Consider the following 13174-nt stretch of genomic DNA (forward strand, 5'->3'; position numbering starts at 1 on the left):
GCAGCATAAATCAAGCAAAATTTAGCACTAGGCCACAGATTTTGGGACAGATGACCAAAACCTTGGTCAAAGGGGTAGGTTTTAAGCAGCATCTTAAAGGAGGAAAGGGGAGGTAGAGAGAAGTAGTAGGTTAGGGAGGGAACTCCAGAATTAAGGGCCTTGGCAGCTGAAGGCACAACCGCCAACAGCAGAGTGATTGTGGCCAGCCAGGAGAGCATTAGAATAGTCAAGTCCCAAGGCAACATAGGTAAATGAGGCAAAAACAAAAATAAAAATACCTGGAAAAACTAAGCAGGTCTGACAGCATCTGCGGAGAGGAATTTAGTTAACGTTTCGAGTCTGTATGACTCTTCAACAGAATTAAGGAAAAATAGAATTCTATTTTTCCTTAGTTCTGTTGAGTCATACGGACTCGAAACGTTAACTAAATTCCTCTCCGCAGATGCTGTCAGACCTGCTGAGTTTTTCCAGGTATTTTTATTTTTGTTTTTGATTTCCAGCATCCGCAGTTTTTTGCTTTTATCTTAGGTAAATGAGGATTCAGGAGCAGATGAGCTGAGACAGGGCAGAGATGGCTGATTTTACGGAGATGGAAATAGGCTGACTGCACGATGGAGATGACCTGGGATCAGAAGCTCAGCTCGGTGTCAACTACAACACCAAGCTTGCAAACAGTTTGGTCCAGCTTCAGACAGTTGCCAGGGAGGGGAATGGAGAGGTTGGATGCAGTGGAGGACTGTAGCAGAAGAATGAAGAGCAGTTGGGTGTGGGAGCAAAACCTAGAGGTGAGAGTGGAATTTAAGCATCAGTTGGCAGAGGCACTGAGCTAGGCTATGGAGGGTAGGTTTAGTAGGCCGGGGGGATAGCAATTGTACAGTATGGAAGGTGAACCAAAATTTACAATTGAGTGCTGGAGTTGAGCACTTCAGGGATTTAAGCAGAGGAAGGGAAAGAGGTGTTTGATTGCTTTTGCCTAAACTTTTTCAGCCTCCAGGAATTGATTCTTGCTCAGCTACAGGCGAAGAAGCTGGTTAATTGGTGAGTATCTGGTATGTGATTAAGGTTTATTTTATTCCTAAGGCTCAAAATAGGATATTTTGAGCGAGGTGAGCAGGAGAGGATAAAAGGTGCAGATCGAGAAGCCTACCTGCAGTGGGGCCAGCGGCAAAGTGACATCACAAACCACAACGTGACCCGAGTGCAGGGAAAGCAGCTGAATGGTGAGTAGGATTGGCGAGCATTTCTAGCCTTTAAAGTAAAAGTAAGGTCCTTAGTTTGTGTTTAGGTCTCTAGTCTCTTTTTTCTCTCTTTTTATTAATAGCTTGTTAAGTATAAGATCGATATTGTAATTATTTTTTTCACAACAGTAAAGTGTAAAGAGCGGGGGATTCTTCAAGTTTAAAAAGCAGGGGTCCTAGAGTAATTAATTGATATTTTATATAATATGATAGTGATGGTAGGATGGGTGATATATTGCTGCTGCAGCGTGTGGGTGCTGCTGTACACCAAGGTGATCCAGGGTGAACACATCTGTAGTAAGTGTTTGCAGCTCAAGGAACTTCGGATCCAAGTTGAGGAGCTGGAGTCCGAGCTACAGACATTGCGCCACATCAGGGAGGGGAGAGTTACCTGGACACTTTGCTCCAGGAAGTGGTCAACACCTCTCAGACTAGGTAATTCAAATTTTGTCTGTGATCAGGGACAAGAGGGTGTGACTGCAGGTGAGGCAGGTGTAGGAACCCAGGGGGTAGTGGTCGAGGAGCCTCGGCCCCTGCAATTGTCCAACAGTTACAAGGTTCTTGCAAGCTGTGTGGACGAGAGCAGGCACTGCAGGGAGGATGACCGAACTGATCGCGGTACCGTGGTACAGGGAGCCATTCAAGTGGGGGGAGGAAATAGGAACGTAGTAGTGGTAGGGGGGATAGATACTGCTCTCTGCAGCCGTGATTGAGTGTCCTGAAGGCTGTGTTGCCTGCCCGGTGCCAGGGTTAATGACATCTCCACAGGGCTGGAGAGGAACTTGGCGTGGGACGGGAGGGATCCAGATGTCGTCATCTACGTTGGTACCAACAACATTGATAGGATGAGAAAGGAGGTTCTGCTGAAAGAATTTGAACAGTTAGGAGCTAAATTAAAAAACAGAACCTCCAAAGTAATAATCTCGGGATTACTACCTGAGCCACGGGCAAACTGGCATAGGGTAAATAAAGTCAAGGAATGGCTCAAAGATTGGTGTGGGAGGAATGGGGTTCAGTTCAGGGGTCACGGGCGCCAGCACCGGGGTAGAAGGGAGCTGTTCCGGTGGGATGGGCTTCACTTCAGCTGTGCTGAGACCAGTGTCCTGGTGAATCGAATAACTAGGGCTGTAGAGAGGGCTTTAAACTAAAAGGGTTCTGGAGAGGGATAGATAGGCTTACAAAGCAAAATGATATGGCAGCATTGCAGAGCAGCTGTATAGGTAATGATACCCAGAGTATGACTGGACAGAGTGTACAAACATTTTTAAAAAAGCAGCAAATAGGGTCAAAGGGGGAAAACATGGTAAAAAGGCAAAATTAATGGCTCTTTACTTAAATGCACGTAGTATTCGGAACAAATTAAATGAATTAACAGCACAAATAGAGGTTAATTGGAATGACCTTATAGCCATTATGGAGACATGGTTACAATGAGATCAAAACTGGGAACTAAATATTCAGGGGTATGTGACTTTTCGAAAGGACAGGCAGGAAAGAAAAGGTGGTGGGGTAGCTTTGTTAGTACGAGATGGAATAAGTACGATAGCAAGAAATGATCTTGGATCAGAAGATGTAGAATCCATATGGGTAGAGGTAAGAAATAACAAGGGGAAGAAGACACTGGTGGGAGTAGTCTATAGACCCCCCAACTGTAGCTACACTCTAGGATAGAGAATAAATCAGGAGATAATGAGGGCATGTAAAAAAGGCAGTACATTACTCATGGGTGACTTTAATCTTCATGTAGATTGGGAAAATCAAATTGGCAGAGCTAGCACCAACAAGAATTCATAGAATGTATTCAGGACAGTTTCCTAGAACAATATGTTGTGGATCAAGCCAGAGATCAAGCTATTTTGGACCTAAAATGTGTAATGAGGCAGGTTTAATAAACGATCTCAGAGTAAAAGATTCTCCGGGAAACAGTGACCATAACATGGCAGAATTTAGCATTCAGTTTGAGAGTGAAAATCTTGTGTCAGAAACAACTGCTAAACTTAACTAAGGGTAATTACAAAGCAATGAGGGCAGAGTTGGCTGGAGTGGACTGGAAAATGAATTGAGCAGAAAAGACGGTTGATGAACAATGGCAGACATTTCAGAAAATAGTTCATGACTCACAACAAAGATATATTCCAGTGAGGAAGGAGGATTCTAGGAAGGGGATAAACCAAACATGCTTACCAAGAAGTTAAGGATGGTATCAAATTGAAAGAAAAAACATACAATGTGGCAAAGATCAGTGGTAAGCCAGAGGATTGGGAAAGCTTTAAAAGCCAACAAAAGATGACCAAAAAATTGATATAGGGAAAAAATAATAATAGGAAAAAATAAACTCGTGGGGAAACTATCAAGTAATATAAAAACAGACAGTAAGAGTTTCTTTAAATATAAAAGGAAGAGAGGGGCCAAAGTGAACATAGGCCCGTTAGAGAATGAGGCTGGGGAAATAATAATGAGGAACCAGGAAATGGCAGAGGAATTGAATAAATACTTTGCATCAGTCTTCACGGTAGAAGACACTAATAACATTCCAAAAATACTAAATAATCAATGGGCAAAAGTGGGGGGGGTGGGGGTGGGAAATAAATACAGTAACAATCACTAGAAAAAAAGTACTAGGGAAACTAATGGGGCTGAAGACCAATAAGTCCCCTGGACCTGATGGGTAGCATCCTAGGATATTAAAGGATTAGCTACAGAGATAGCGGATGCAGGGGTAGTAATCTTCCAAGAATCCTTAGATTCTGGAAAAGTCCCAGAGGATTGGAAAACTTTCAATGTAACACCCTATCATGAAGCTATTAATGTATATATTATTGGAAAATATTTTTCTTTTAAAATAGAGGTCTAGTCTGTGGGTGTGTCTTAATTGGATTAAAGCCAGCTAGCCTGGGTGCTTTGATGTGTACTAGTTTTGATTTGTACTAGTTTTGATATGTAAGAGATAGTGTACATTTGTATTTTTTGAATGGAGCATTCAATAAGTGGGGTGAAAACTACCACCTAGCTAGCAGATACCAAGCAATATGTTTATATTTCTAATAAAATTGGTACTATGAAAGGGGTTTTATTGTAAAAGGTGGAGTTCAAAGAGGCTGGTGATACAATGAGAATTTACATTCAATGTGCGTTGCTAGGTATAACTTCAGCAGATTTGTGTGTGTAGGGCAGTGGCAATGAGATCAAAAGGTAGCTGTAAGCCTCCAACTGTCTCCACAAGAACCAAAGTGAAAGGAACCTCATTTTGACTATGTAAGGTGAAAATGCTTTGCCTGATGTTTGGTTAAGTCTATGGGTTGCTGTTGCCTTAATGGAGATTAGTTTGGGAATTTGTTAAAAGTTATGATAGTAGTAATTTGAAGCCATGTGTATATATATTTTAACCTGTGTAAATTAATTGTTTAATTAAATTTAGTTTATGTAAAACCTCAAGAACGGGTGGTCTGACTCCTGAATTTAGAGTCACATCTCAGACATAACACTTAAAATTATAGGTTATGACAGTTGTTTAAAGTTTCCCTCTGGGATTTTTAAATAACTCCACTTTACCAACTGCATTGGTCACAACAACTGGGGGCTCTAGTGGGATACAAGTATTTCTAATTCCTTGATTGGTTTGGAATTGGTGAATCTTAAAGGTTATGAATACGAGAGGCACTTTGAATTCAGGAGTTGGTGAGGTATTTTAGAAGTGGCGAGACTGCAAGATGGCTTTGGCAATTGCTAAGACTTGTCTGGGAGTAGAGGAGATAACTCTGATTGGGTTGGAGAAAATAACCAAATGTAAGTTGGCAGATAAATTAAAATTGGGGTTACCTGGGGGTGCCAGAATGTATAGCTCAGCATCTACAGTTCGAAGTGAAACCTGATACTAGTGAGTCACATCTGGAGGTAGTGATTACAAATGAAGATGCTTGAATTTGAATAAGCAAAAGAACTGAAAAAGTTTGAATTTGAAGCAAAGGACAGAGAAATGGCTTTAAAAAGGGAATTAGAAATTGTGAAGTTAGAGGAGGAAAGAGAAAAGAGAGAGAATGCCAACTCCAAATGTTGGCAGTTGGAAAAGAGATTCCAGTAGGTGAGGAAGGATTTATCTCCAGAGTAAAACCCAGTGGGGTTTTGTTTAAATTTGTACAAGCTCTTCCAAAGTTTGAGGAAAAAGATATTGAAGCATTCTTTATTTCATTTGAGAAGCTAGCTAAACAGATGAAATGGCCACAGGAAAATTGGATATTATTATAGTCTAAGTTGTTAGGTAGGGCACTGGAGGTATATGCTTCACTTTCAGAAGAAATGTCAGTGAATTATGATATGGTGAAAAAAAACTAGTTTGAGTGCATATGAGTCAATTCCTGAAGTATTCAGGCAGAAATTTAGGAACATAAGAAAACAGCCTGGGCAAATGTGTATTGAGTTTGAAAGAGTAAAACAAAGTAATTTTGACCGGTGGACATGGGAGTTAAAAATAGAGACAACCTATGCAGCTCTTAGGGAAGTCATTCTTTTGGAAGAATTTAAAGATTCAATCCCTTCGATAGTGAGAACTCGTGTGGAGGAACAGAGGGTTGATTCTGTAAGACAAGCAGCAGAGATAGCCGAGTTAGTTCACAGAGCTAAACCTTTTTTCCGTCACCCTTTCAAATTGGAAAAGGATAAAAAGTGCGATGGTGAAAGGAAGGCAGGTAGTTAGGGAAGAGGAGTAGCAGCTGCAAGTTCCCAGGAAGTTTTTTTCTCAGAATAAAAAGGAAGGTGCTGAAGGTAGATGTGACATTCAAAAATTGAGGTGTTTTCATTGTAATAAAGTGGGGCACACAAAGTCAGTGTGTTGGAGATTGCAGGAAAAATCTGTAGGAATTGTTGGGGTACAGAAAAGCTCTAGAAGTAAAAGTACTGTGGGTTCTGAGGTTCAGGCACAGGAGAAACCAGTGTTTTGTGTACAGGTGAAACAGGAAGAATCAGTGAAAGGTAACGAAGTGGGAACATATTCACAGTTTACTCAAGAAAATTCTGAGGAGCAAGTCGCAGAAATGTTTAAAGACTTTGTATGTGAAGGAAAAGTCTTTCCTGGTGTACAGGGTGGAGTAGGTAAAGATGTTAAAATTTTAAGAGACACAGGGGCTAGTCAATCCTTAATGTTGCAGGATGGTGATATTTGTTGTTCAGATGGAGTATTGCAGGAAAAGGTAATAATAAGCAGGATTACCTGGAAAAACTCAACAGGTCTGGCAGCATTGGTGGAGAAGAAAAGAGTTGACGTTTCGAGTCCTCATGACCCTTCAACAGAACCAGTTCTGTTGAAGGGTCATGAGGACTCGAAACGTCAACTCTTTTCTTCTCCGCCAATGCTGCCAGACCTGCTGAGTTTTTCCAGGTAATTCTGTTTTTGTTTTGGATTTCCAGCATCCGCAGTAGTTTTTTGTTTTTAATAATAAGTGGGGTTCATGGAGATGCTAAATCTATTCTGTTGTGGAAGGTAGATTTAAAGAGCAAATGGAAGGTGGTGAAGTTATAGCTGGAGTGGTGGAAAAATTGCCCATTGCAGGGTCTCAATTTATTCTGGGTAATGATATAGCTGGATTGCAAATGTTGGTGATGCCTGTGGTAGCTGAGCAGCCTGTAGAAGTGTTTTCAACAGAGATGTTACAAAAGGAACATCCTGGATTGTTTCCTGATTGTGTTACAATGAGATCAAAGGCTCATTGGGAAGAACAAGACAAACAAGTTAAGCAGGCAGTTCAAAGGCAAGAAGGTGGAGTCGAAATCCAATTAGCTGGCACTGTATTTGATAACATCGTTCAAGAGGAAGGAATTCAGGACAGTTAGGTTTAAATGTTTAACTCGGAGGTTAGTAGAGTTACAGAAAAATGATTTCCAATTAAATCACGTGTCAGAAACCAAAGTGAAACGTATTCTGGTATGTTATCTTCGGGAAGGTATTCTGATGAGAAAATGGAGGTTAGATCATGTCTCAGCAAATGAAAACTGGAGCAAGGTGCATCAGATTATTATCCCATTAGGATCTAGAAATGAGATTCTGAGGATTGCTCATGAAATTCCAATGGGGAGACAGTTATGAATTAGGAAAACACAGGAAAAGATAAAGGTTTTTTTTTGCCACGATTGCATAGGGATGTAGTCAAATTCTGTAGAATCTGTTTAAAAGTCAAATAACAGGAAAACCACAAGCATTGATTAAGCCAGCGCCTTTAATCCCAATGCCAGCATTTGAAGAACCTTTTTACCAGGGTCATGATTGATTGGATAGGACCTCTCCCTAAGAGTAAAAGTGTAAATCAGTATATATTGATAATAATGAATGTGTCTACCAAGTTCCCTGAAGCGATACCTTTAAGAAATATTACAACTAAGATGATTGTGGAGAAGTTAATTAAATTTTTTACAAGATATGATTTACCCAAAGAAATACAATCAGATCAAGGGTCAAATTTCATATCACAGCTGTTTAAGGAAGTAATGAAGAGTTTGGGGATAAAACAATTTAAGTCAACAGCTTATCATCCAGAGTCACAAGAAGCTTTGGAAAGATGGCATCAAACTTTAAAAAACTATGATAAGAGCATGCTGTCAGGATTATGCACAGGATTGGGATACAGGAATTCCATTTTTGTTATTTGCTATTAGAGACGCCCCTAATGCATCGACTGGTTTTAGCCATTTTGAACTAGTTTGTGGTCATGAGGTAAGGGGACGACTGAAATTGATTCATGAGAAATTGGTGGGTCAAAATTCAGAAGCTATTCTCCTGGATTATGTATCAAATTTCAGGGAAAGATTGAACAGAGCATGTGAGCTGGCTAGGGAACATTTAAAGATATCATAGCAAGTGATGAAAGTGAAAGCAGATAAGGTGGCTAAAATTCAGTTTTGTTTCTGGAGAGAAAGTACTAGTTTTGTTACCAGTCTAAGTGATTCATTAAATGCAAGATTTAGTGGGCCTTACAGGATTGAAAAGAAATTGAAGGAAGTAAATTATTTAATAAATACTCCAGATAGAAGAAAGTAGCAGAGGGTGTGTGTCATACAAATATACTTAAAAGGTATTTTGACAGGGAAGAGGAACAAAAAGAGGTATTAGTGATGGTGGATGAGAAAAAGAGGCAGAAGTGCAGGACTCTGAAATTGAATTTCCTCTAATCAAATTGGATAATGAGGGAGTGCTTGAAAATTTAAATGAAATATTGAGTTACCTTCCAAGCAAGTGTTAAAGTGATTTGGAAAAGCTATTGCAGCCACACAAACCTATTTATGGAAGTAAGTTGGGAAAGACACATTTAGCTTTACATGATGTATGTATAGGAATATCATCTTCAATACGGCAACAACCTTATAGATTAAACTTGGCAAAGTTATCACAAGTACAAAAAGAAATTGATTTCATGCTTCAAAATGATATCATTGAGTCTAGTTGCAACAACTGGAGCTCGCCTATTGTACTGGTACTGAAGCCGGATGAAACACAAAGAGTGTGTGTGGACTATCGAAAGGTGAATGCTGTGACAAAAGTGGATTCATATCCCATACCACAGTTGGAGGATTGCATTGAGAAAGTAGGACAATCGAAATTTATCACAAAGATTGACTTGCTAAAAGAATATTGGCAAGTACCGTTGTCGGAGAGAGCAAAGGAGATATCAGCTTTTGTAACACCAAGTGGACTATATCAGTTTAAAGTCATGCCATTCGGTATGAAGAATGCACCTGCGACATTTCAAAGACTGACAAAGTAGTTGGTGTAAGCAATTGTGCGGTTTATATTGATGATCTAACTGGTTTCACTCAGATGTGGCAGGAGCATTTACAGCATCTGGAAGAATTATTTACTTGACTACAAGCAGCTGATTTGGTGATGAACTTGGCTAAAAGTGTATTTGCAAAAGCGCAAGTTACATATCTAGGCTATACCACTGGACATGGTAAGGTGGCTCCAAGGGATGGGAAAGTCAAGGCTATCGTGGATTTCCCAGTGCCTATAACAAAACGAGAAGTTTTGAGGTTTATGGGCACAAGTGAGTTTTATTGGAAATTTGTACCAAATTTTAGCCAAGTATTGGGGATAGTATATTAGCATGGATAGAGGATTGGCTAACTAATAGAAGACAGAGTTGGGAGAAGGGGGGCATTTTCAGGATGGCAACTTGTAACTAGTGGAGTGCTACAGGGATCAGTGCAGGGGCCACAATTATTTACAATATATATTAATGACTTGGATGAGGGAAGTGAATGTACTATTGCCAAGTTTGCGGATGACACAAAAATAAGTGGGAAGGCAAGTGGTGAGGATGACAGAGTCTACAGAGGGATATAGACAGGTTAAGTGAGTGGGGAAAAACTTGGCAGATGGAATATAATATGGGAAAATACCAAGCACTTTGGTAGAAATAGAGGAGCTGAATATTATTTAAATGGAGAAAGACAACAGAAAACTGCAGCAGAGGGATGTGGGGGTCCTCGTGCATGAATCACAAAAAGCTAGCATACAAGTTCAGCAGGTAATAGGGAATGCAAATGGAATGTTGGCCTTTATTTTAAAGGGAATGGAGTTTAAAAATAGGGAAGTCTTGCTAAAACTATGCAAGGCACTATTTAGACCACACCTAGAATACTGTGAACAGTTTTGGTCCCCTTATCTAAGGAAAGATATACTGGCATTGGAGGCAGTCCAGAGAAGGTTCACTAGATTGATTCAGGGTATAGAAGGATTTTCTTATGAGGAGAGGTTGAGTAGATTGGGCCTGTACTCATTGGAATTTAGAAGAATGAGAGGTGACCTTATTGAAGCATAAGATTCTTAGGGGGCTTGACAGGGTAGATGCTGAAAGATTACTTCCCCTTGTGGGAGAGTCTAGGTCCAGAGGGCATAATCTCAGAGTAAGGAGTCACCCATTTAAGGTAGAGATGAGGAGGAATTTCTTCTGAGGGTAGTTAATCTGTGGAATTCTTTACCACAGAGGGCTGTAGAGGCTGGGTTGTTAAAGTATATTGAAGGCTGAGATAGACAGATTTTTAATCAGTAAGGGAATCAAGGGTTGTGGGGAAAAGGCAGGAAAGTAGAATGAGGATCAGATCAGGCATGATCTCATTGAATGGTGGAGCAGACTCGATGGGCCGAATGGCCTGCTTCTGCTCCTACATCTTATGGGACAAACAGTCCTGCAAATCAAATCTCTACCACCTGTGTTCTAATCTCATAAAAGTCACATCCGCCCTTCATCTTTGTCCTTGATAATCACCAAATCTGCCTTTCATCCGTCCTCATTCCAAGGTTTGGCCGCACTATGAACAATCTTTCTCTACTGTTGAAGTAACTGGTACCACTGCACAAACAAACAGTCACCACGGAGATTGTTTGGGAGGGCTAGAAGGGAAAGAGGTCTACATGATTCAGATTTCCAGGTCCTCTACTTTATATACCAATACAACCTAAAGAGTTTGATAGATTATCTAGGAGAATGGTAGCATTGCAGTTATGTTACTGGGCTAGTAACCCAGGAGCCTGGATTAATGATCCAGAGACAGGAGTTTAAATTCCATCATGGCAACTAGGGAATTTAAATTCATTTCATTAAGTAAATCTGGAATAAAAAGCCTAGTAACAGTAATGGTGACCATAAAGCTGGATTGTTGTAAAAACCCATCTGGTTCACCAGCATCCTTAAGGAAAGGAAATCTGCCAACCTTACTTGGTCTGGTCTAGGTGATTCCAGATCCACAAAAAATGTCATTGTCTCTTAACTGCCCTCTAAAATGGCCTAGCAGGACACCCAGCTGTACTCAAGAAGGGAGGTCACCACCGCCTTCTCAGGGAAACTAGGCATATTACTTGCCAGCGGTGCCTAAATCCCATGAATGAATAAAAAGTGTAGGCCAGAAATGTTCCATTGTTAAATGTTCACAACTCAACCCAACTTATGTACACATATTCAGGAGTAAATTTGTCTTGGAAAGATGTGCAAAAGCAGCGATAACCATTTGGCCGCCTATTTTAAACCACTGTTCCAATAGAAAAGATAATCAGGCCTGGTGTAAAAGATGGACTGTTTCATTATCACCGATTGAGCTACCAAAGACTGATTAGACTCCCCAATGAGTCTCCTTTTTAGATTGAAAAATGAGATCAACTTTTATCACTTATCCAGTCTACAAGTGTTGAACACTTATTTGGCCCATCCTGCTCATAAATTAAGCACATTTTACAACTCCCACATTATGTTCAGTCTTTCAGGTGAGACAATCGCACGGCATTATATGAAGAAGAGCAGGCACATCTCTCCTGGCAAATTGTCTGGTCATTATTACATTGCTGTTTGTGGGGCCTTGCTGTGTGCAAATTGGCTGCTGTATTTTCCTCATTACAACAGTGACTAAACTTCAAAAAGTACTTCATTGGCTATAAAGCTCTTCCAGACATTGAGCTCTTTAAAGACACTACATAATTTACAACAACAATTTCCATTCCTGAGCTTTTCTTTGGACTTACAAATGAGAATGATCACAATGCGGTCATGGGACACAGTTATGACATCCTACAGTCAAATCCTACATAACAATCACTATTGCTGTGAAGGACTGGTAATGTTAACCGCTCAGTATTCTGTTTTACTTCGAGATTAAGAATGAAGCACCTTTGTGGTCAGGTTTGAGTCAATAATGCCATGGGTCTAGCAAAGCTTTAAAAAAAAGTCAGAACAAGGTTGGTTCGCTTTATTATTTAATCACAAAGTACAATTTTTGTCGTCAAAGCCATTACGACAAATATCAGCCAAACCTTCTATAAACATTACAAAGTCTGGCACTGGCCCCTTGTCGGTTCTGTAGAACATTAATGAACATTCCCAAGTCAGCACAACTAAAAGAATTCAGAGAAATCGTTGACAAACAATATCATTGACAAACAAAGCGCAATGTATAAAATGTGCACCTTTTAAGTTTTACAATCATACAAAGATATTAAAATATATCCCAGGTAAACCATTCATGAGAGATGGAACCTATCAAGCTATTGGCACTCGAGGAATTTTTTTTTATATATATTTTCAGCATGATAAATAAAGACAATGTGTTTAGAAAAGCATAGTTACATGCACAAAAGCCCCAGGGGAATAGACCAATTTGTTTTCAGACTGACACAGTTATGCCTATTTAACAAAATAATGACAAACACTCAGGGAATACTGGCACTTGAAGGAAATGAAGCATACACATAAACCAGGCTATAATCTAACAGCTGTCAGTTCTGTTAAGCAAATTTGATAAAAGTACAGATATAAAGAAAGCCTAATAATTTAGTGTAATGTACAAAAAATACAAAAAATAATCAGGTATTACTTTTCCAGCTAAGCATATGTCTTCCACACTAAAACCTATTCACATAACTAAACACTTTTTCTTGGTTTTGTTTTTCTTCTTTTTTTCACCTTTACTCATTTTATCTTTGTGCTTTCGAATTTCACGAACTAGTGTGTAGAAAGCATCGTCAACACCCTGCAAATAATTAAAAAATGACATACATCAGTTTGTTCCCTCTCAGTATCCATTCTCTGCAGACTCGGCCTTTAATCACAGACCTCTGTTTCTCAAACAAATGGCTGCTCATCTCCAGTTCTCCCCTCCTCCCCACTCAGAGGCAGAGGAATTCCAATTGCAGTCGGCCACCTAGACAACACATTGTTTTTATGCCTCCCAGAGTTGGCTCGATATACGCAAACTATTGTGTCAATGCAGACAAAGCAGGATATAGCATCGACTATTCTAAGTAGATATGACAAGATGTGCAAGATGGTTTGAAATCTCAAGACCTTCCTAAAATGCTGAGGTGAGCAGGGGATTAGGTTCAGAGACACTTTCTGGCAGATTAATTTCTAGCTTATTAGTGGCAGCAGGAATCCAAGGGTAATTTTAACTCTTGGCCCAAT

General features: G+C 39.9%; 1 protein-coding gene across 7 annotated transcripts in view; it reads right to left on the bottom strand.

Moving 5' to 3' along the window:
* Positions 1–11957: 11957 nt before the first annotated feature.
* The window catches only part of LOC144687463 (GTPase KRas), a 63935-nt gene continuing 62718 nt past the window's right edge, over positions 11958–13174 (bottom strand). For 4 of the 7 annotated variants that reach the window (XM_078553650.1, XM_078553648.1, XM_078553646.1 and 1 more), the window contains one exon: positions 12626–12743. Coding sequence is in view for 3 of the 7 variants with exons in the window: in XM_078553647.1 (XP_078409773.1) it covers positions 12627–12743 (117 nt within the window). In the remaining 4 variants the exon portion in view is untranslated. Of the gene's footprint in view, positions 12744–13174 lie in introns of all 7 variants that reach the window. The other 3 variants (XM_078553647.1, XM_078553652.1, XM_078553651.1) reach the window with 1 other exon arrangement.

The sequence above is a fragment of the Cetorhinus maximus genome, chromosome 12 (genome assembly GCF_964194155.1).
Source record: "Cetorhinus maximus chromosome 12, sCetMax3.hap1.1, whole genome shotgun sequence".
Lineage (NCBI taxonomy): Eukaryota > Metazoa > Chordata > Chondrichthyes > Lamniformes > Cetorhinidae > Cetorhinus > Cetorhinus maximus.